Source organism: Prionailurus viverrinus, chromosome C2 (assembly GCF_022837055.1).
Source record: "Prionailurus viverrinus isolate Anna chromosome C2, UM_Priviv_1.0, whole genome shotgun sequence".
Taxonomy (NCBI): domain Eukaryota; kingdom Metazoa; phylum Chordata; class Mammalia; order Carnivora; family Felidae; genus Prionailurus; species Prionailurus viverrinus.
Genome location: NC_062569.1, coordinates 111054275 through 111079319, shown reverse-complemented (window position 1 = coordinate 111079319; position 25045 = coordinate 111054275). Strand labels below are relative to the sequence as shown.

Sequence of the window (25045 nt, the reverse complement as noted above, 5' to 3'; positions counted from 1 at the left end):
TCTATTTCTGTTATGTACTATGAAATTCTTTGTGGGATTGTAGCAGCCTGGAAATATATACACTGTAGCTTGATCAGCAATTCTGGCAACACATGCCAAAATATACTTCATTTAGAAAATGTGTATAATTAAAATGTCAATTTCAGCAAATTTGTGTAGAATGCGGTTACTTGAACCAACTTTCCATTCCTAGTAATTAAGCCTATATCGTGTTGTCGACTAATTACATCTAATTTGTTTAATATTTCAAATGCCCTGGAGGTGAAGGATTGGGACAAGCTTACTTTTTAAGACAGTGTACTATTGAAATCCTTTATAAAGTACTAAATTTTTTGATAATGCAAATAATCCTCCCATGATTGCCCTGTTTGATAAATGTCAATTATCACATGTTTATTAGAGGACAAGTATGTTGTAGGACACCGCTTCAGAATGAGGTCATAGCGAGGTTTATTTCTGCCTTGCGCGTTTCCACAAAATAAACATTTAATAAGCCAGCATGATCCTATAGGAAATCATGTAAAGGACTTGAACAAGAATAATAGTTTGCCCTTGCCATCTTTTTGACCATTTTGTCTCATATCAAACTAAATTTCTAGACATGAAAGCATGGACTCCAGAGCCTGGAATCAAATCCTGCTTTTTAGTTTGTTATACAAGGTGAGTGTTTAATGTACGTACATGTTTCCTCACCTACAAAATGGGAAGAATCATAGTACCTAGCTGCACAGAAGTCTTAGTGATGATTAGCTTGTAACAGTGCCTAACACACAGAAAATGCTAAGTTTTAAAGAATATTTTTATTTTTGAGATAGAGCACAAGCAGGGGAGGGGGCAGAGAGAGGGAGACACAGAATCTGAACCAGTCTCCAGGTTCTGAGTTGTCAGCACAGAGCACAACACGGGGCTCAAACTCGTGAACCCTGAGATCATGACCTGAGCCGAAGTTGGACGCTTAACCAACTGAGCCACCCAGATGCCCCAGAAAGTACAAATGTCAGCTATTACGATGACAATAATGATGATTTCTTGAAAGCAGAAATTTGCCTTAAGAGGCCCTGAGGACTTATAAAAAGGAAAGAAAAAGTTTAAAGCCTTGTTTTTTAAACCAACCACCACAGACTCCAAAATGCAAAAATATCACAAAAAAGAAACTTACACACCATACGACAAAGATCTTATATCCTGACCAAACTTTAAGCTGAGCCATTTTCAACAGGGCCCTGAGTCTTGGGGTTCTGTATTCATCTCTGTGTGGTCCGATTTTATCAAGAGTTTTGTTCAAATAGTTTAGGCAGGAGCCTCTATCCTCCATACTTGATCACACTTGACATCAAATGAGTTTCCTTAACCTCCACCATCCTCTGATCACCCCACCCTGCCCTTAGCAAGAGTCCGGTCAGGTCAGTTTAGCCAGAATCTCCCCCTGTCTTCTTCATCTTTCTTCTCAGTTATTTTCCATCCACTGACTCACACCCTGTTCCATGGCTAGAAGTACTCACTTTTCCTTATTGTATTCAGAATGCAGCTCAATCTCTTTTCCATGCTGCAAGACCCCATTGTAGTGGTCCCTATTTCCCCTCAAATAAAGTTTTGCCAACCATCTTTAACAAGTACCACTGAGTAACTTTTCCCTTCATGATACTCACACATATCAATGGAAAAAAATCCTAGAATATTGGTAAGTAGAATCGGTCAGCACATACTATGGCTAAGTGTAGATTATTCCAGAAATGTATCATAAAATGAAAATATACTTATTTCAACAGGTAACTAAGAGTCATTTAACAAAATTCAACACCAATTCTTTTTTTATTTTTTATTTTTAATTAATTTTTAATTTATATCCAAGTTAGTTAGCATATAGCACAATAGTGATTTCTGGAGTAGATGCCAATGATTTATCCCGTATGTAAAACACCAGTGCTCATCCCATCAAGTGTCTTCCTTAATGAGTCTTATCCATTTAGTCCATCCCCCTACCTACAACCCCTCCAACAACCCACAGGTTGCTCTCTATATGTAAGAGTCTAAGTTTTGTCCTTCTCCCCGTTTCTATGTATTATTTTTGCTCCCCTTCTCTTATGCTCATCTGCTGTGTATCTTAAATTCCTCATATGAGTCAAGTTATATGATATTTGTCTTTCTCTAATTTCACTTAGAATAATACCCTCTAGTTCCATCCACGTTGTTGTAAATGGCAAGATTTTATTCTTTTTGGTTGCTGAGTAATATTCCATTGTATACATATACCACATCTTCTTTATCCATTGTATGTATATACCCCATCTTTATCCATTCATCCATCGATGGACATTAGGGTTCTTTCCATACTTGGGCTATTGCTGATAGTGCTGCTATAAACATTGGGGTGCATGTGCCCCTTCGAAACAGCATACCTGTATCCCTTGGATAAATACCTAAGTAGTGCAATTGCTGGGTCATAGGGTTATTCTGATTTTTTGAGGAACCTCCATACTGTTTTCCAGAGTGGCTGCACCAGTTTGCATTCAGACCATCAGTGCAAAAGAGATCCTCTTTCTCCACATCCTCGCTAACATGTGTTGTTGCTTGAGTTGTTTATCTTAGAGATTCTGACTGATGTAGGAGGTGGTATCTCTTTGTGGGTTTCATTCCTATTTCCCTGATGATGAGTGATGTTGAGCATTTTTTCATGTCAATACCAATTATTAGTGATAAATAAGGATTCAAGGGAATCTTTCCTTAATATGATAAATAGATCTTAAGACATCTGACCTAACTTTATTGAATGTACTCTGCACCTAATTCCTATTGAGTAACTCTCCCCAGTTTAACATTTAATTCTTTTTCTTTTCATTATTTTTTAAAATATTACACTAGGATTCTGGGTTTTTTTTAATTAAAAGATTTAAGTTAATTTTTAATTAAAATTTTTTTAATGTTTATTATTTTTGAGAGAGGGAGAGAGACAGAGAGAGAGAGAGCAGAGAGCAAGCAGGGAAGGGGCAGAGAGAGAGGGAGACACAGAATCAGAAGCAGGTTCCAGGCTCTGAGGTATCAGCACAGAGCCTGATGTGGGGCTCGAACTCAGAGACTGTGAGATCATGACCTGAGCTATAGTCGGCCGCCCAACCGAGCCACCCAGGCGCCCCCCAAAAATTTTTTTTTCAAGAAAGAGTATGCATGAGTAGGGGAGAGGGGCAGAGGAGGGAGACAGATTCCCAAGCAGGTTCCAGGCTCAGCATGAGCCCAACGCAGGGCTTGATCCCAAGACCCTAGGATCACAACCTGAGCTGAAATCAAGAGTTGCACATTAAGCCAACTGAGGCACCCAGGTGCACCTAGGATTCCATTTCATAGCCTGCTTCCGGCTTTTTTTTTTTTTAATTTTATTTATGTATTTAGAGAAGGAGTAGAAACAGGGGGGAGGCAGAGAGAGAGAGGGAAAGAATCCAAAGGAAGCTCCACACTGTCAGCTCAGAGCCCAATGTGGGGCTTAAACTCATGAACTGTGAGATCATGACCTGACCAAAATCAAGAGTCAGACCCTTCAGACTGAGCCACCCAGGAGCCCCTCGGCTTTTCTAATAAGCATCTAAGACTGTAGATTAGGAAACAAGAATATAATCAACTATATTATGTGTTCTTTTGGGGACTAAAATGAGGCAGTGGGTTAGAAGCATTACTGGAGTATTTACACACAAGGCCAACTTACCAGAACTATAAATTAGAACTAACTTGCTCACCAAGACCCAGATTTCAGTTTCTATGTCCATTTTCCCTTTTGAGGTGCCTCCTTGTTTTACTGAGAATGGCTGTCCTCTTCAAACTTATTTTCACTTGTTCTCAGAGAGGATCACAAAAACAACCATTTCCAAGTTACTGTGAGTGAATTCATGTTAATACAGTGCCTGTGCTCATGACACATTCTATTTTCATTACATGGGAAAAGCATACATCCGCTACTAAATACACACAGAAAGGGCATCAGGCAACAAGTAGGGAGAATATTTTGGCCCAATGCCTTTCCTAATTCCTTTCCTTATTTCCTGAATTCATAAGGTGTAGAGAACCACCATCTCAATGAGCTGAAGACAGCTGGCTGGCAAAGGTTTTGTTAGAGACTAGACCTGGGGAAGGTGTGCAGGCTCTATTCTGGCAGGAAAGGGGCCAGGCAACAAACTGTTACAGTGCTTTAACGGTCTGTGTTATGGGAGGTGAACATCACCTCAGACACCTTTCAAGGTCCAGAGAAGGGATTCAAGATGAAAATGAATTTACAGGTGACTTTGAATCTATTAAACACAGTCCATAAACACCTTTTGTCAGTAACTAGATTTTTGTAGTCTTAAAAAAAAAAAAAAAGAAAAAAAAAGGAGGTTGAATAGGTAGAATTATCCCTACTATGATTTAGAGGTTTAAAAAGAACAGTGATGCTTTTTCTTCGGTTCCCTTGCCAAGAGGGAGAGACACCTGCCTCTGGGTCCCCAGGGAAGGGGCTGAAATCTTCGCCCTCCTGAGCTAACTGGGGCCTTAGAAAGTCTCCTGAGATGCAGAACTTGGGTCCTAGAAACCCAGCAAGGAGAACACAGGACGTGGAGCTAGAGTCCTGTTCACACAAAGGGCCCCTCTGAGAGGCTGGGCTGGCCCCTGCTGGAATTTTGGCCCATAGGTACCTGATCAGAAGGTAGAGGAACGGCAAATAGGTCAAGTTGTGACCTTGCTGTCATTACCTAAGGCCTGTCCTAATAAGGTCAAGAAACTGACAGATTTTTAAAAAATGTTTATTTATTTATTTTGAAAGAGAAAGAGAAAGCAGAGGAGGGGCAGAGAGGGGGATGGGGGAAAGAATCCCAAGCAGGCTCCACACTGTCACCACAGAGCCAGACGCAGGGCTCAAACTCAAGAACTGTGGGATCACGCCCCGAGCCGAGATCAAGAGTGGGATGCTTAACCAACTGAGCCACCCAGGCGCCCTTGAAAGTTTCAAAACTGGCTGAAGAGGGTCAGTGATTTGGAAGGAATTGCAGGGAGAAGGGTTTCAAAGCTGCTGCCTCACCGGGGCTCTTACTGGAACACAGAGTGGTGTGCTGGGGGGAAAATGAGGCTCCTAAGAACTCAGAGTCAAAAGTTGACACAGAAGGGTCAGACTCCCAAGGTGAAAAATATTTAGCATTTACTGAATCTTTTCTATTTTGGTTGTTTATCTTACTTAAAAACATTTTTTAAAGTAATATCCTCCTTGCTCAAGCTCCAAACCCCAGTCAAACCATGAGAAAAACATTAGTTAAAACTAAATTGAAGGACATTCTACAAAACATCTAACCAGAACTTCTCATCAAAAGTAAAAAGAAATTGATGTGGTCCACTAGATCTGAAAGAGACATGACAAAATGTAATGTGGTTCCCTTCCATGGGCTCCAGGAAGAGAAAAATGATCTTAAGTAAAAACTAAGGAAATCAAAGAAAGTACCAACTTTAGTTAATAACATATCAATATTGGTTCATTAGTTGTAACAAATGCACAATATTAACGTGTTAATAGGAGAAGTTGGGGCGCCTGGGTGGCGCAGTCGGTTAAGCGTCCGACTTCAGCCAGGTCACGATCTCGCAGTCTGTGAGTTCGAGCCCCGCATCAGGCTCTGGGCTGATGGCTCAGAGCCTGGAGCCTGTTTCCGATTCTGTGTCTCTGCATTCTCTCTCTGCCCCTCCCCCGTTCATGCTCTGTCTCTCTCTGTCCCAAAAATTAAATAAAAAACGTTGAAAAAAAAAAAGAATAGGAGAAGTTGAAGTATATAGGAATTCTTGGTACTATAGGAGCAACTTTCTGTAAAGCTATTCTAACACAAAGAGTTTATTTAAAAAAATAAAGTATCTGTTTACAAAAAACAGATAATATGAAATTTATGTATCAATGAGGCAAAGGAAGTTGTTTCAGTGAGCATAAAATAAAAGCCCTAGGGGATGCAAAAGCAGTGTCATTAACCAACAGCTTTATTGTTTTTTAATTCTTTATAAAAGAATGGTGTGATTTTATAGTTAAAGCTACTTTAGAATTTGATAAAGTAAGGGAAGTATTTTTATTAGATGCCAATGTGGCACATCAGAATACTACTAATAAATGAAGAATAAAATCACTGGGGCACCTGGGTGGCTCAGTTATTTAAGCATCCGACTTGGGCTCAGGTCAGGATCTCACGGTTCGTGAGTTCTAGTCCCGCATCAGGCTCTGTGCTGACAGCTTGGACCCTGGAGCCTGCTTCAGATTCTGTGTCTTCCCCTCTCTCTGCCCCTCCCTCACTCACACTGTGTCCCTCTCTCTCTCAAAAATAAGAACATAAAAAAAAAGAATAAAATCACTGATAAAACCTAAAACAACAACTATGGCCAGGGAAGTCTCCATACATTAATATCCATTTTTCTTTGCATCTTCAAGTGTCCACATGCCACACTTAACTGTAATCTGTCCTAAACGGGTACAATCAATTCCCTTTAGTTTTTAGCATTTGGCAGACAGCTCCTGTGGCTTATTTGGTCAACACAAACACTGAGTAATGTCTGTTCGAAAAATCCCCTTGAAAAGCTTCCCTGTGTTTGAAACCCAGGCAGAGAGAGTTCCACCACTTACCCGCTAGTCAATTCTGGGGAGAAAAAAAACCCTCCAGAGTGTGGCCATGGAGGGGAGAAGCAAACAGAGCTCCAGCCAGGGTCCTTGGCTCTGCTGTTCTACCTCAGCTGCCTTTGCCTAAACTTGCAGACATTATCCCTGGCCTGCTGGTCCATGAGGAAGAGAGGGGAGCCTCATTGAGATAGAGAGGTGTCCAATCTGGCAGGGAGTTAGAATATAAAAAGACAGTAAATGCTACTTGTCTGCTCATTTCTTGAAAGGCGCCTCATCGTTAATTTCTAAATTCCAGTGGAGTAACCAACCTTGCTCCCACCCCACCCATTCTCAAGTTCCAGTGATAAAGTGGCGACAACATACTGATACCACACCAATCAGTTTCAGCAACAGAGTAGAAGTGCTTCATATTTGAACTGCAGTTCACATCCATCCTGAAGCTGTTACTCGAAAAGGAGAAGCTCAAATATGGTTGATGAAACAGATAGATCCTTCCAGAGGAGAGTAACAACCACTACCACCACCAAAAACACTCACCACAAAATAATATAATTGACCCTCAAGTAATTACATATTAAAAAGCTAGAATAATAATTGATAGACTTGACCTACTCAGAAACATCACTGATACCCCTTCAGGAAGTCTGGTATCCTTATGGGAAAAAAACTGATGGGGCATTTTTCTAGAAAACTGGGTAAAGGGCAATGTCTGCTTAGATATATGTTAGCTTACAGTCTTGCGAAGGTTCATGGTAGCCAAAAGTTCAAATAGAAGACAGTAGTTTTACCTAAGGTCAGTAGTGCATGAGATTTACTATGTTTACTAAGTTTATGAATATAAGAGTTTAGTAATTTTTAATAAATCACTTAGATTACTAGCTTTTGCCCTTAGTTGTCCATACAAATGGAAGCCTATAGAATTATGAATCCTCACTAATGAATAAAAGTCTTCCACCGTTTAGAGTTTTTCTAAGCCCCTGTAGGAAGATGTGGTAGATGGAACATCACGTAGAATCTGATCCAGACTCAGTTCATGTTTTGTTCATTTCTGTGCCTTTCAACTTGGAAACATTGTGATGGAAAGGCAAACATTTTCAGAAAGAATGAATGGATCTGTTCCTCCAAGCCTTTATTGCCAGAAGGATGCAAGAGCTAAGGCTTTTCAAGGAGAAAGGAAAAAATAATTAGGAGCTTGGGTATAGCAAAAGTAAATCACCTTTTAAAAAAAAAAGCCAGGAAAGTTTAATTGCTGACTTACTCTTTGATCAGCCTGCCTGTACACCTTTTTTTTCCTTTGAAGTTTTTTTCTTACAATAAATACATGGTTTGCATGTAAGGATTATCCTTCTCTTTCTTTCACCTGAAAAGTTTAAAGCAAATTTTAAAGCAAATCCTACACTGTTGAGCAATTATTTCCAGAACCATTACAAAAATCAGTTGATTACTGAACGGATCCCCACCTTGATGGGACATCCTGCCATACCCTTAGCCTCTGGGAAGCGGCCCACAGGCCCTGCCCCTCCAGCAGGCTGAGACCATGGGAAGGGCTGAAGGATACCACAGAGCAACTGCTAATGCAAAACTGGCTAGGAACAGCCTCCAATGGTGGGATTCCAGAATGTTCAGATGAAGATCTGTTCTGAAGGGAGCTGACAGCCTTCTTTGGTGTTTCTGCTACAAGAGGTGTTGTTCAAGCTCTTTTGAAATGGATGACAGCAATGAGAAGCAGCCCCTCACCCCCATTCTGCAGTGAGTGGAGCTTCTCAGCAGGAAAGGAGACCCAGCTGCGGCTGGAAGAGAGGATGTGGGGAAGAAGCAGGTGGGAAGAAAGGGTTGGAGGAGGAAAGAGGGCTTTTTCTAACAACAGTGAGCTCCACCCCACCCCCCCAACCCTCCACCGCAGCCAGAGGCTCTGCTATAGTCCTGTACTCCTCATGGCTTCCTGAATGAGTCTTGATGGAAAAATGCATCATTTTTCCAGAATGGCATTTCAAAGACACATTCCATGGAGGAAGACATTGCTGGAAACTTTTTCTGAGAGTTTTATTTTAATTTCAGTGAGAATTGGGGAGGGAAGGCTATTGAAAACACACATGTCATCCAGCACCAACTACATTCTGTGTGGGCCTGATCAACGCAAAAACAAACAAAAAGGATGAAACCCCTATTTTTGTAAGCAGGGGTTGGGCGGAGGGGAGAGACATTGAAGTCTAAGTATAAAACATTTCTCTCCTTCCACAGCGTCTGTCTCAATTTTTCACAGTAAGTATTGGCTGTTTAACGTTGCACTCTGCAATTGAGTGCAGACACTCCCTTCTCCCTCCTGGCTGCAGTAGAACCCTCTGGCATCAGTGTCAGCATCAGGATCAAAGCCCTTTACCTCTGGCCCCACCCCCAAGGGCTGAAAAGCAAATTTCCCCTTCCCATGGGCCTGCCATCCCAACCCACAGACTCCAAGGGATTGCCATCTCTCAACTGAGACAGACTGTATCTGAATGGGGGTAGGAGAGGGACATGTGCATGCCCAATAACCCCACAAATGCCTGGCAGTCCCTACTGCAGCCTTCTGGCCAGGTGTCCCAAGGGAGTGTTCTTACCACAACTCCCAACATACACCCCAAGTCCCTCCTGAAGGTTAAAGGGAGCAGCAGTCACCAAGGCTAGGTGGGGAGAAGGAGGCCTAGCACCAGGGGCAGCAGGGGACCAGGCGATAAGCCCAAACCAGAGGAGGGGCTGGGAGGCCGGCACACAGGAGCCCGGGCACTAAGCCCTCAGCACGTATGCCATCATCACTGAGAAAGCAGCAACAGCAAAGTGTTGAACTTCTAATGCTGGACCCTTCTGAGTGCACTGGTCACGTGCCTGTGAGGCCAGCCTTGACCTTACCCTTCCATTCCCCAGTCTCCACACACTGACCCCAACTCTGATATACCAGCTCGCTATTTCCTAAGGTCCAGGCACCCCATCTGGAGCATCTCATTCAGCCACTGTCCCAAGATAACCCTGCCTCTCTTTCCAGCCTTGACACATTCTCTGCCCGACACTGGAAACAAATATTTAATAAGCTAGTTCTTTTACCCACTTGCCCTCACATCCAGTCTACATCCTTTTCTAGTTTAGCAGTCCTGTTAGACATTTAAATTGTTGACTTTATTGCCTGTGGTTTTTCCTTGCCTGGGTTTTATATGTGCACCCCACAGAGAAATTTAGCGGAGGGTGTTGTCTGTGAATTGGCCTCAGGTTTGGCAAGGGCTTGCTTTTGAAGAGGAAGGAGCCTGTAGCACATGCGAGCACGCGCGCGCGCGCACACACACACACACACACACACACACACACACACACACACTTTCCAGTGAGTTCATCACTTTGTTATTATCTCTACAGCAAGTACTATAAAAAAATCAGGACTTCATTTGGGTATTTTTCTTTCAAATCATAAAAGCTAGGTCACATTAGCTAGCAGGTAGTAAGTCAAAGCCTTCAAATCAGCAGGGATTTTTCTTTCATTTTCAATGTGTACCTTGGCATTACCATGTAGCGATAAGGGCTCAGGGGTCAGGAATAATCCCAAGAGGAGCTTTTACAGGCTCAAAGGTAAGAGAATCCCCTCATGCCATGGGGAAGGGGCTGTGGCATGGTTGTCGAATAAATGCACAGGCTCTGGAGCCAGCCTGCCACTTGCAGGTTTCTTAACCTCTCTGGGATTTACTGTCTTCATTGGGTAGAGAAGGATTATAATACTTTGTGCTTCACAAACTGACTATGAGGATGTAACTTCTGTGAAGCCTGGGCCCAGCTCATAGGGGGTCACCCACACTAAACCATCAGTAAACAGCTTGGTGAGAACTTGTACTCCAGCATTTGTTGAGTAACCTATACATGCCCATGAATGGAATTCATCAAAAGCAAGCCTGTATGAAACCTCTTCTTGATTTTGTTCCTCTTTTCTCATTGAGGAGTGTCCCAGTAGCAGGAGAAAAGGCTACGCTACTAGCCTGGAATATGATGGTGAAAGACTTGGGCTCTATGCTAAGAATTCAAGGCTTTCTCTTAAGTATGTATTAAACATATAATTGTTTCACTAACCTGGATGCTGGAGAGAAAGGGGAGCAGTACTAACTGTGCCAGAATAACAGGCTTAAACTATAACTGTGCCTGAGAAATAGGGTAGGGTCAATGCATTTACACAGTTAAATATTTTTTTTTCTCCCAGAGATTACCACTCTGGACAAATAGAGGCATTTTATTTTGTTGACTTGGAGACCCTCCAGCCAACTTCCAATCTAACTCCAGGTAGTCAGTTCCTACACCAGAGATCCAACCTCCCTGATTGCGGAGTACATGAAGGAAAGGAAGACCCAGCTCTGGCACCAAGGAACTCACCAGCTGGTGAGACCGGACACAAATGAAAACAAACCAAACCAAATAATGTAAACAGGGAGAAATCCAAAACAGAATATAACCAAAAGTTGGCCTTCCTGACACAGCACTTCCAGCATGATCCTTCAGTGCTAGGCATTAAGTGCCCAGGGAAAATGAAACAAGTAAGGAAATAACATGTGGATCATTAGGAGACTGCGATTTGATTGTATTCCTTGGTTGGAAGATCTCTTCCTCAAAGTAAAGGAAATTTTGAAGTTATGTATGTTCTTGTGTATCTGTTCCACATACTCCAATTTATCTTTCTACTGGCAGCTGTCTTTCCATTTAAGGCATCTTAACAGCAAGGCTCTTAAAGCAACAAATCTGGGATAGGGTTTAATTTCATTTTGGCCCATGACCAGAGGGCCATGAGCTATGTTGGGGAACCCTTTTAGATGTAATTAAGGATGATTTTTTTAAAGTTAGATTTTGGTCACTGTGCACTGTCCACTATGGTTGAGGGGGAAAAAAACCTGTCATGCTTTATATTGAAATATTGTAAATTTATTTTATTTCCAAGGAAATATCAACTTGGGAGACAGTATCTATTGTTTGGTGAGGCCAGGAAGTCCATGAAAACAATACATTTGAATCCAACAGAAAAATAGAACTTTGAAAAGATGTTATCTTTATCAAAACATGGCAAGATGGTCATCTATTATGAAACCAGGCCTTTCTGATATAAACTCATGGTGAACTGTTTAAACGATGGCATAATATTAACTTGATATCTATTAGGCCAATTTCTTTAAAAAGAAAAAAACTTTGTTGAAACTTAAGTTCTGCTAAAGTTTGCACCTCAGAAGAAAATCAAGTGATTTTGAGATTCCTATCTTTTAAATGAAATATTTGGATTAATCTGGAAGATTCAAAGCCAAATACTTCCCAAGTGGTAAAACCATTTCCAGAGAAAGAACTAGATGACATTCTCAAAAACAGTTCTAAACAAAAGAGAAAAATCTATCCTCGACATGACCCATAGCAGTTTCAGACTTCCTGGGTCTCTCTGTTGCATCTCTGCCATTCATTCTTACGCCAACAATGGAGGTAAAAAGGGAAGTCCTCTAAGGTCCTTAGCTCCTGAGGGTTTTCTATCTGGGTACAGTGTGGGAACAGGTAAGACACACAAAAATAAAAACAAATAGTCATTTATTAAGAATGATGGTGGGGCACCTGGGTGGCTCAGTCAGTTGAGCATCTGACTTCGGCTTAGGTCATGATCTCACATCTCGTGAGTTCGAGCCCCACTTCGGGCTCTGTGCTGACAGCTCTGTGCTTCAGTTTCTATGCCTCCCTCTCTCTCTGCCTCAACCCACTCACATTCTGTCTTTGTCTCTCTCAAAAAATAAATAAACATCAAAAAAAATTAAAAAAAAAATTATGGTAAAAGAAAATACTCAGCCTCTAGGATACCCATAGAGAGGGACATAGATATTGACTGCCTTGGCCAGAAATGGCCTCACAGAGAGCAGAGGAGGTAAGTCTTAACACATGGGGATCTCATAATAATTAGAGACAGCGATGGTGGTTCAAAGAGTGGGAGAGAACAAGTTTTGGGGACCCAGGACATGCTTTATGTATTTTAACTCATTTAAACCTTAATATGTTAGGTAGCCAATGGCTCTTTCCAGAATACAAGGCCTTTTTTCCCTGTTTATTGTTTGAAGGACATTATAGAAGCAACCTATCAGTGGTTTATGGACTTTCTATTGTAGAACAGGTAAAATTCCCAAAGTTTTAGAGGCAGTAGAGTTTCAGAGCTCAGTTTCTAGAGCCAGACTCTCTGGGTTCAAACCTTGGACCTGCCGCTTATGACCTAAGTAATTTTACAAAGTTGACTTCAACTCCTGAAGACTCATTTCCTTATCTGTAAAAGTCAACTAGTAAGATTAACTCCCCCTGCATAATTATCATCCCCCATCTGCATTTGGGGACTGCCTTGTATGCATTACTAGCTGCTATCTTGTTGTCTCCTCTCACATCCTCCTGTTTAAGATCATTAATCCTTAAGTATTCTGCCAAGGAAGATAGGGCCTGAGATGGTTGCCAAGGCTGGCACTTCGTCTTTTCTAGCCATTAGTTTATCCTGCTCCTCGTTCATTATTCTTCAACGGAATCAAGTGCTTATATAGTTCCTTCAGTTATCTTCAACCTCTACCTCAGCTATTTTTCTTCAGTGACTCCACCCCCACCTTCCTCCTGACACTTAAAGTAAAAATTCATGTCTTTTCATCATTAAGGTGATATATTTATCCTCAGCATAATACATAGCAGTTTGCATTACCTTATATTTCATCCCACTTCCATAAAAATGAGTAAAGCATGCTTAAACCTTTCTATGAGAGAAAAAACCACTGAAATTCTACAGTTTGCAATGCTGAAAGAAAATACTGTGCATTTCCTCTTGCTTTCTATATAAATGTAGAAATTAAGGGTAAAATGTATGGGGGGTAGAAAAATTGTAAGAATTTGTGTAGAACCACAATAGGCCCCAAATAGTTAAAGCAAACCTAAGAAAGAAGAACAAAGCTAGAGGTATCATGCACTTTTATTTCAAACTACATTACAAAGCTATATAGTAAGCAAAACAGTATGGTATTGGCATTAACACTCATACATATAAATCAGGGGAACCAAATCACAGCCAAGAAATAAACCCACACATATATGGTCAATTAATTTATGACAAAGGAGTCAAGAAGACACAAAGGGGAAGTGACAATCTCTTCAGTAAGCGGTGATGGGAAAACTGGACACCCATATTGAAAAGAATAAACTCGACTACTATCTCACAAAAATTAACACAAATGGATTAAAGACTTGAACATAAGTCCTGAAACCATAAAACTCCTAGAAGTAAATATAGGCAGTAGGCTCTCTGCCATTTGCCTTGGCAATGATATTTGGATTTGACACCGAAAGCAAAAACAACAAAAGCAAAAATAAACAAATGGACTACCTCAAACTAAAAAACTTCTGCCCTGCACAGGAAACCATCAACAAGATGAAAAGGCAATCTACCAAATGGAAGAAAATATTTGTAAATCATTTATCTGATAAAGGGTCAATAACCAAAATATATAAAGAACTCCTAACTCATAGCAAAAACAGACCAATTAAAAATGGGCAGAGGAATTAATAGACATTTTTCCAAAAAAAGACATACAGATGACCAACATATGAATAGATTCTAAACATCACTAATCATCAGGGAAATGCAAATCAGAACTATAATGACCCATCACCTCACACCATTCACACTGATCAGCATCAAAAAGGCAAGAAATAATAAAAGTTGATGAGGATGTGGAGAAAAGGGAACTTTCATGGGTGATGGGTATTAAAGAGTGCATTTGTTATGATGAGAACTGGGTGTCATAGGTAATTGATGAATCACTGAACCCTACTCCTGAAACCCATATAGCACTGTTAACTAACTAGAATTTAAATAAAAATTTGAAGAAAAAAAATGTAAGTTGGTACAGCCCCTGTGGAAAATAGGATTGAAATTCCTTAAAAAATTAAAAATAGATTTACTATATGATCCAGCAATTCCACTTCTCAGTATTTATCTAAAGAAAATGACAATACTGACTCAAAAAGACTTATGTATCCCCATGTTCACTGCAGCATTCAACAGCTAAAACATAGAAACAAATTCAAGTGTCCATCAATGGATGGACACCTGCCCACACCCATCCCCACACCCACCCACACACAGTGTCTCTCTCTCTCCACCTCTCACACCCACACAGTGTCTGTCTGTCTGTCTCTCTCTCACAAAGAATATTATTCAGTCACTAAAAAAAGAATGAAATTTTGCCATTTGCAACAATGTGGATGGACCTCGAAGGTCTTATGCTAAGCACAGAAAAGTCAAATACAGTACAATCTCATTTATATGTTTAGATATATCTAAAACAAAAACAAAACCAAGCTAATAAATATAGAGAACAGATTGGTGGTTGCTAGGGAGACAAAGTGAGACCAAGTGAATGAAAGGGTCAAAAGGTACAAACTTCCAGTTATAAAATAAACAAGTCATGGGGTCTAATGTTCAGCATAGTGACTATAGTTAATAATGTACTACATATTTGAGGGTTGTTGAGAGAACAGATCTTAATTCTCATCACAAGAAAAAATATTTTTGTAACTATGTATGGTGATGGATGTTAACTAGACTTACTGTGATAATTTCCCAATATATACAATATCAAATCATTAGAGTGGACATCTGAAACTAGTATGTCAATTTTCCTAAATTAAAAAAAAAATCACAAACATGTAGGGGTGTTGATAATATAAAGGAATATATATATTGTATGCTTAAAATACAATTTATATTATTCTGGATAATCATAATCTTATTCAAATTTTTAAAATCAATTTTCCCCCCATGAAATTAAAAGACAGAAATTTCAGAATAAGAAACTGATGATTAAATTTTGACCTCAATTTGCTGAGATAAAATTACCATCAGTTTAGTGATTGAAATAGTGTCGTGCTTTTTATCTTGATCTCTATTTTACTAGAATGGGTGAAAATTCTTACTATGTTCTTGCTAAAAATTGCTTCACTGGATAAAGACAGACTGGAAAAGTCAAATTTAGTGATGATAAACTCTTCCAGCTGTGTCTTCAGGATTCACCTCATTCTCCTTCAGAGGCCATTCTTATAGAATCTAAAAGGCACCTGAAGACTCCAGTTGGCAAAGTGCACCAAACAGGAAATGCCCCTTAACGGTTAAAGGATGATCATGACGACGGCAGGCGAGTGTGTGCACTGAGGGTGCAGTGTTATCGTCTTAAAATTTTGCTGTTTCTTTAGTTTCTTAATCTATTTTGGGAGTTGTCCCTTCCAAAAAAAAAAAAACCACATTAATTAAGTATAATAAAGACATGGGTTTGGTTACTTCTATTTAGTTACTGACAGCTTTGTTAGAACAACATACCTCTACAATTTTCCCAACTCCCCCCCCCCCCCCCAATAAAACAATCAAAAGAGAAAACAGAGCCACAGGACAGACCACCACTCTGACCAAGGTTTTCAGCCTAGCACTAAATCTTAGCATGGACCACAACTTTAGCGGTGATTGAGCTCATTTCTTATTAGCAGTTGAAACAAACAAAGCTCAGAAAGGTTAAATTATCCAGGACCACTCAGCATATTATGAAAGCAACTGACAAAACTTATAAAACATACTACTCTGTACTAGGGTTTATGTTAGCTGCCTTATATGACCTATTCATAATCTTCACAACATTCCTGAAAGGTTTTTCTGTATTTTATTTAAAAGAAATGAACTGAGAGAATGACTTACCAGAACTACTCCACAGTAAGTGGTTGTACTGAATTTGAGTCCAGGTCTGTCTGACTCAAAAGTACATGCATAACCTTACCCCACGTCACGCTGGTTCTCTGGGTAGACATGGATCTTCCCTAGAAAGCACATGTCAGCCTTCTGGGCCAAGGTCTCTCCAGTGCAGACCATCTTGGGAGCAGTTAGCACTGTGTGCTCCCCTAACTAGCCCAGAAACCATTCTAAGGAGCAAGGAGCAAGATGGCGATGAGGGAGAGACTGAAAAACCCCCGGCTGCCGGAGAGAAGCACGCCCTATAAGAGCAGTGAATGGAAGAGTTAGCAGCTGTGAGAACAGGACAGGGAATTTGCCCTCTTAAATCCCTTTGAGTCCCAACACCTGGTTGGAAGACAGATTCTTTGGTCAGAATTTGTGGTAGTGATAACTATATGATTTATTTTCAATTCAAGCTTTTCTTGCAGTAAGGGTACTGAAATAACTCCTTAATGTGCACTACATAAGTGATGGGATACAACGCTTTCCTTCCCAGGTGATACTGATTATAGTTGTAGATGTCAGGAAAACATCAGAAAGTGTGAGTCTATAAAGATTTGATATCAAAAGCTTCTCATATTTTACTTTATTGGATGTTTGTAAAATTACCAACAGCTGAGCACTAAAAGTGACAAAGCAATGCCTGGATGTGTAAACCAGAAATGAGAACTTTTATGAGATGGGTTTAAGAAAAAAAAAGGATATAGGAACCTAGATCTTCTAAATGTGAATCATGTTTTATCACATCATCGCAGCACTCTCACGGCCATTAATATGTATGAATAGTCCCCTGGCAAAATACTACCTTTTTTTTTTTCATGGCTCCAATTAATCTACTAAAATCTTAGAAGATTTTGATGAAATAAATTTTTCTGCAGAAGTTCTATATGAATAAATAGCAAAGGGGAATGTTTTGTTTTTTAGTTTTACACTTAAGACCAGTATGTAACTTCTGAAAATGCCTCTTTCGATAAGAGACCACTATTAAAATAAATATAGAAATACTTATAAATGATTATTTAGTAAGAGAGTTTTAGTCCACAGGTCACCAAATGCTAACTTGAGTATTTCTGAATGATCAACAGCTTCTCATTTCCATGGCGGACTCTTTTCAACACATCAAACAAATGAAACATGTCACAATGTGGCACTTAACATTATTTGGAAAATGAAAATAAGTTAACCTGTTTTCATATAGATCAATGCAACTGACAAAGGCTACTATCTCATTACAGAAGAAAGTAGGAGGAGAGGCTGTAAGTTATGCTCTTTTCACAAAGCAATAATTCTTTGCTCTTGTACAGCAGCTTGCACTCAAGGGATTTCAACTCATCACTTTATAATCTTGAATTCACTAATGCACCCACATCACATCTGTGGAAAATAGATTTTATTGCTATTCTACAGATGAACAGAATTGAGAATGATCATACAATAAACTGGTGGCACAAATAAGAGACACAAATATCAAACATGGCAGTTTGCGGCAGGCAGAATCAAAGTCCCTCAAAGTTTGCCCAAATCCTAATCCCCAGAACCTGTAAATAGGTTACATGACAAAGGAGAATTAAGGTTACAGATATAAATAAGGTTGCTAATGAGCTGATCTTAAAATAGGGAGAGCATCCTGGATTATCCAGCTGGGCTCAATATAATCACAAGGGATCTTTTAAAGTGGAGGAGGGAGGCAGAAGATGAATTCAGAGCGTTGTGGAATAAGAAGCAGTTGACTCACTTTTGTTGTTGGAAGGTGGAAGGGGAATGCGGAAGCCTCTAGGAGCTGCAGAAAGCAAGGAAACAGTTCTTCCCTCAGAGCCTCTGGAAGACTTTTCACCCCCGCCCACACCTTTATTTCACCCCAGAGAGAGAGTGCCACGTTGGGTTTCTGACACACAGAACTGTAAGATAATACGTCTGTGATGTTTTTTTTTGTTTTGTTTTTTTTTTTTAATTTTTTTTAACGTTTTATTTATTTTTGAGACAGAGACAGAGCATGAACGGGGGAGGGGCAGAGAGAGAGGGAGACACAGAATCGGAAGCAGGCTCCAGGCTCTGAGCCATCAGCCCAGAGCCCGACGTGGGGCTCGAACTCACGGACCGCGAGATCGTGACCTGAGCTGAAGTCGGACGCTCAACCGACTGAGCCACCCAGGCGCCCCACGTCTGTGATGTTTTAAGTCACCAAACTTATGGTAATTTGTTACAGCAGCACTAAAAAACTAATAGCTGCTTCATCAATTAGGAGTAATTAACATAAATTCAATCATTAGGAAAGACGATAAGTAATAAACTTAGGCAACCACAGAATAACGTGTAACTTGGAAATGCAAGTTCATTTTGAAGTAATCAAAGCAGAAGCACACAGATCCTTTGGCAAAAAGGATGGAAAGGGAAAGAAGAGGAACTTTTTTTCTCTTCCACTAGAATACTAGAAGGAAAGGAAATTATAAAAGGAACACATTTATCTAAAGGATGAGGTAAAAGTTTTAAAAGGGCTACGTGGAATAGCCTTCCAGGAGATGTTCTGGAATCTTTGTCCCTAGAGATCGTTAAGATACACAGTGATATATTTTATCTACCCGAGATGGCTTAGAAATATACTTGCCTGATGACAAGGGCCTAAATCAGACTAACTCTCCCGGCCTCCTCCAGGCTAAATATTCTACACAGAACTTGAGTCTATTCAATCCAGAGCCACAATCATTACTGCCTATGTATTCAATGTAAATCATTCTGCTATAAATAACCAAAGAATAACATAAACCCTGACTTCAAGAAATTCACAGTTCAATAGTGAACCAAGGTAAACAGCCAACCATAAGCAAACTAGCTAATGAGAAGGATCATAAGGGTGGGATAAGGGATATACTGATTAAACCTCATTAAATATATAACAGTTGGGGCTTCTGGGTGGCTCAGTCAGTTAAACGTCTGCCTTCGGCTCAGGTCTGATCTCACACATCCACCGGGCTCTCTGCTGTCAGTACAGAGCCTGCTTCAGATCCTCTGTCGCCCTCTCTCCCTGCCCCTCTCTGCCCTGCTTGGCGCGCGCGCGCTCTCTCTCTCTCTCTCTCCCTCTCAAAAATAAACCTTAAAAATATAAAAATATAAAATCAATACACTGTTAGTTATCATAAAACAATATTATAGGTCACAACTGGAGATTATCAGAGCACCAATTTATTACAATGAGAATTTATCCTGCCCTTCCTAAAAATAGTATATTAGGAAAATTTTAAAAATAAAAAAATTCTTTATTGTAGAATTTCAGCTAAAAAAATGCAGAAAGAAAAACTGAATTAGGTTATATCTAGAATGTATCTAGAATGTAAAATTGCCATTTTATAAGCTCCGTATGAAATAATGGAGCTGGGTAATAACCATCAATCAATGTGAGAACTATTATGTGAAAATTTGATGGTGAATTTTATAATGGAGGGATCAGACTGAGACCACCCAGGCACACCAAACAGTCTTAACATCACTAAGCGTGATGCCAGCCATTTATGTACCTCTTTTCGTGAGGTTTAGGAAATACACAGTGCCATCTATAAAGTTTTATTTCCCCAGACAAGCTGAATATAAATTTAATGCAGCTTCCAAATCTGCATATTTTTTCACGGGAAATGTAGGACATAGAGAAACCAGTTAAAAATTACAGAATGGAAGCAACCAGTTAAATGCAGAATGTGGACCAGGATGAAGGAGGCAAGTACTCCAGCAAATCAATAACACTTAAAAAGGGAGTAGAGAAAGGGTGAAAGAGACTTAGGAGACATAATAACCAAATGTAACAAGTATACCTTGTTTGGATCCTCATTCAAAAAGGAAACCACTCTAAGAAGGCATTTTTAAGACCACCAGAGAAATTTAAATATGGACTAGGCAGCAAATGATTTTGTAAAATTATTATTGTAATGTGATAAAGACATGGCATTACTAAAAATATTTCCTATCTGTTAGAGATGCATACTGGAGTGTTCACAGTTTTAAAAATATGGTATCCAGGTATGCTTTAAAATCTAATTTTAAAAAATGGTGTACATGAACAATACATAGAACACGAGAGCAAAACAGTGATATGTATTCAAGTTACATAATGAAACCATGAGGGTCATTATATTTGCCCTCCTTACATGTTTGAACTTCTCATAATAAAAAATTCCAAAGGATGACAACAACAGTAAATAAATAAAAGTATATTTTGTCCTTTTGATTATCCCTCATCACTGAGCGACTGAAAGCTTGGTATATTTATAAGAGAAAATTTTCTTTACTTTTCTGCACATATTTTTCATTAGCAACCTTACTTCTATTTTTTTAAGACTGAAAGTCTTTCACCTCTTATGAAAAGGAAGTTTTCAACTGACCAAATTCTCAATCTACAGAACAAGGGGAAAAACTATCATAAATAAAGCATTACTTCCAATACGTAATAAGTAAAGGGTCAGGAGACCTGCTTCCATTTGTGCCGAGAGTGAGTATACAGCTTCCAGGCACCTTTTGTAGTAAAGAGTGAATGTGGTGAGGGAATATTTGCAAAATTTCAAATTCCTTATGGTTTGTATGATCCAAGGTTAGTGTTGTAACATTTGTCAAAAGTGCGTAATTCTCAATTTTTTTTTTTTTTTGGCAACAAAGTGTAATGTGTTTGCTTTAAAACAATTATCTTAGGTAAAATCTAGTCTAGACATTTCATTAATAATGTTACTCTCCTGTCTGATTGTAAAGTACAACAGACTTCTCTGTAAAGAACGAACAAAAATATTTATGCAACGTTCCTCATGTATATGCATGAATGCCAGATCTGATGTACGATAGTTCAAATACATGGTTAAACATGGGAACTTCATGCAAAAGCTCTTTAGCAATAATCCTAGCAGTGGAGCGAAATACAAATCTCATCTGAGACTTTTCAGAAAGCCTTTGAAGGCATTCATAATAGATAATCCCCTTCCTAAAAATTTTATCTTTAAAAAGGTTTACGTGCAAATAATTTTTCTGAATAAGGCTTAAAGATGCTTACATCCTCAAATTACATTTTAATGGGATTAAAAACATTTTCAAAGAAATGTAACATTTTATAATCCATGTAAAAGCTTTTAATCTTTTTGTCTGAAATATGCTAAAATTTTTAAAAAATGTAATATATTTTCTTTTCCTTTTTAAGGGTAGCTTCTCATGAAGACATGCCCAAAAAGCTCTAGTTTCTATTTTCTACCAGAAGAATGTAAAGATAAAACAGAGAGAAAAATTGATCCAAATAAACAGGCTAAAACGAGGCATTTTAGGTCATTTTTTTTCCTATGCAATTTAAGTTCTATGGTCAGGGATTGTCGGTATAGTGACAATGAAGCTGATTATTTCCACAGTACACGCAAAGTACGCATTCCATATTTTCTCATGTAAAGAACTGTGCTGTATCCATTACAACAATTATGAAGATAACTTGTAATTTCGGCATTTGGTTTGGCTGAGAATGGAAGAAAGGACGCCTGCCTTCAAGATTTCTATTTCGTGTTGTGCCCATTACCTGCGACCTGTCTTCTTCCCTTGCCTGAAACCCACACATCTTACCGACCACGGCCTCCGTGTGTTTCCCTTCTGCTGGAAGAGGGAAGTACTGGTTTGGTGACAAGTTGCTGCCATAACCCAGGAGAAAACCTTCCAGTTTTACATTTGGATTTGGACGTAGGAACTTCAAGAGGATGGAGTCACTCGTGGTATTGATGTGGACTTTCAGGTTTGGCCTTTTACCTAAAGATGGCAACAGAAAAGTACCAGGCTATTATTTCACTGATTTAGCAACCCAGAGCAAATTTGGAGCAAAGGTTAGTTGTTACAGGCATTGTCGCTAGAAAGCACGCGGTCTACGTAGCTAACCAATATTCTGACACACCCACCTAAACGGCTAAAACATGGGTAATTTTGAGATCCCCAAACCCAAACTAAATAACGTATAAAGCAGTCTAGAACACAAAGGAAAATCTTAGGGCTTAATAGTTAGTAGTTTATTATTGAGCGGGTAGATGGTATTTAAGGCTATTTTGGTTATCCGTAATTAGTCAAAAGCTTCATTTTATACATACTGTCGGAATGGGCAAAGGATCTGAAATGTCTAATTAGTAAATTTAGCTACTGCGCTTTGAAAATACCCAGCCTCATCAATGCTGCCCTCCAGCTGTATTCCTGCAAAATTCAGTGATTAACAGAGATGGAAACAAAGGGACAGGAGTGAGGGCTGGGAGACAGCTTAAGGGTACCTGAGATGGGAGGATAGGGAGTTCTGAAAGAAGAGACAGGTGGAGGAGAAAACCTTTAGTTCTATTTGGAACTGGTAGGGTCAGTGAGAGAACTGCATGGAGATGCTCTGCAGGAAGTTGAATATTCAAGTGCGATGCTCAGGAAAAGAACACAGATCCACCTGGATGTTGTCAGTTTCTAAATAATCATTTGATGAACTTTCCCAGAGAGATTGTGCAGACTGAGGAGAAAAATCTTAATTAAATTTTCAAGGCTTTTTTTTTTTTTCTTTTTAACTGTGTAGGCAATAGTGGCAGATCATCACACTAACCAGAGGTCTTGACTAAGCCGTGAGTAAACGACATGGTGTTTTGTCTTTGGGGCCAGAAGGAGCCTCGTTCAAATCCCAGTTCTGCAACTTAGTTATCGATGTATCCTCTGGCCACTCCCTGAAAGTACTTGACCCTGAATTTCCTGATTTGAAAATTATGGATCATGGATAACAATGTCCACTTTGAGGGGTTGTTTACAAAGATTAGTGAAAACGGCATTATCTTTTTTTTTTTTTAATGTTTCATTTATTTATTGAGTGAGAGGATGTACACATGAATAAGGGGCAGAAAGAGAAGGAGAGACAGAGAATCCCAGGCAGGCTCTGCACTGTCAGTGCAAAGTCTGATGAGGGGCTCATCCTATGAACTGTGAGATCACGACTTGAGCCAAAATCAAGAATCATATTCTCAACCAACTGAGCCACCCAGGCGTCCTGCAAATGGCACTATCTTAAAGCTGGCACATAGTAATTGCTCAATAATCTGTTACTTAAATTTTTTTTAATGTTTATTTATTTTTGAGACCGAGAGAGACAGAGCATGAACGGGGGAGGGTCAGAGAGGGAGACACAGAATCTGAAACAGGCTCCAGGCTCTGAGCTGTCAGCACAGAGCTCGACGCGGGGCTCGAACTCACGGACCGCGAGATCACGACCTGAGCCGAAGTCAGACGCTTAACCGACTTAGCCACCCAGGCGCCCCAATAATCTGTTACTTAATGAAGGCCATAGATAACCTTTTAGCCACAGTTCAGAAATCCAAAACACTTTGTAAGGTTTTTTGTAGATTTAGGTTAAACTTATTTGGTAACAAAACCCAATCTGAACCATAATGAGGCCACTGAGTCTTTCTTGAATCTTACTGACTAGTCTGCGTGACTATTCACATGTTTAATTGTAGGAAAGTTAGTATGTTTAATTAAGGGGTGCTGGCCAAGCCCTGCTGAAGAGTTACTTACTAGAGGTAAGTAACTAGTACTACTAGTACATTGTACTAGCAATGTAACCTAGTACATTGCTAAAATCCAAAGATTTTCTGAATTCTAAAACATATCTGGCCCCAAGAGTTTTAAGATAAGAGAGTGTGGACCTCAATTATTTTCTTTCTTTATTCCATAGAGATTTCTTTTTTTTCCCAAAATATTTTGCCCACGGGAAAGATTGCATTTATTAATTTAGTAATCCACATTCTATTTCTCACGAATCAAAGATTTATATTGCATTAACACCAGTCAGCACCTCTGAACAGCATGGGCTTCCCAAAGTCATTACACTAAATTTATACTATCCCAGTCAAAATCAGCCTGGAATGCCTCAATATAGCTACATAAAAGGATTCCAATAGGCCTTTGAAAAAATAAAGACAGCCCCTTCTTGGATACCAGGTTGTGGGAACCACTCTCTGACCTCACCAGCCAGTACCACTATTTTTACATATGTACATAGAACTTTGTACTTTCTAAGAATTTGATAAAATTTCTATAAACTTCTAGAATCTCAAATTGCTATTCCTATAGTTGTGGCAAAATTGAAGTCCGGAGATACTGGGTGGCTTATCTTAAGTCCAAGGAAGACTCATCTAATCTAGCTCATCCTGTGCAATTCTCTCGTAGCACAAACAACTAAATTGAGGGCAGCCACTCCTCTGTCACTCAGCAAGTTAAGTGCAGGGTCAAAACTGGATCTCAGTTCTCACTAAGCTGCACTTCCTGCTCTGTTGCCATTGAGAACTTCATCATTACCCAATAGAGTAAGGGGTGACCCCATCACCCAGACCATGACACTCAAGTTGATGCTAACTGCTGGTGTTTTGTCCTAACTTCATTAGATTTTGATGAGGGGGGTTTATACTTTAGCTATAACATAGATTTTGTCCAAGCCAAATTTTCTCTTTTTAGTTATGTGCCTAGATCCACCCTTCTCAATGGAATGGAACAAATATCAGTCAAAGACATATACCACTACCTTAGAAGGTTATCAGGTCCCACAGTAAATCAAAACCCACTGGCCTATTTCCAACCCCTTGTTGGGAAGCAGAGAAGAAGGAATCTCACTGTACTTAGGCTGCATTCATGTTTGACTAAGGGCCAAG

The 25045-nt window shown here is 39.6% G+C and overlaps 1 protein-coding gene across 23 annotated transcripts in view; it reads right to left on the bottom strand.

Annotated features, from left to right (window-relative positions):
• Nucleotides 1–25045, bottom strand: part of ABI3BP (ABI family member 3 binding protein) — a 265227-nt gene that overhangs the window by 177782 nt on the left and 62400 nt on the right. For all 23 annotated transcript variants that reach the window (XM_047874847.1, XM_047874857.1, XM_047874848.1 and 20 more), the window contains exon 2: nucleotides 21957–22136. In XM_047874847.1, the coding sequence (XP_047730803.1) occupies nucleotides 21957–22136 (180 nt within the window). The remainder of the gene's footprint in view (nucleotides 1–21956; nucleotides 22137–25045) is intronic.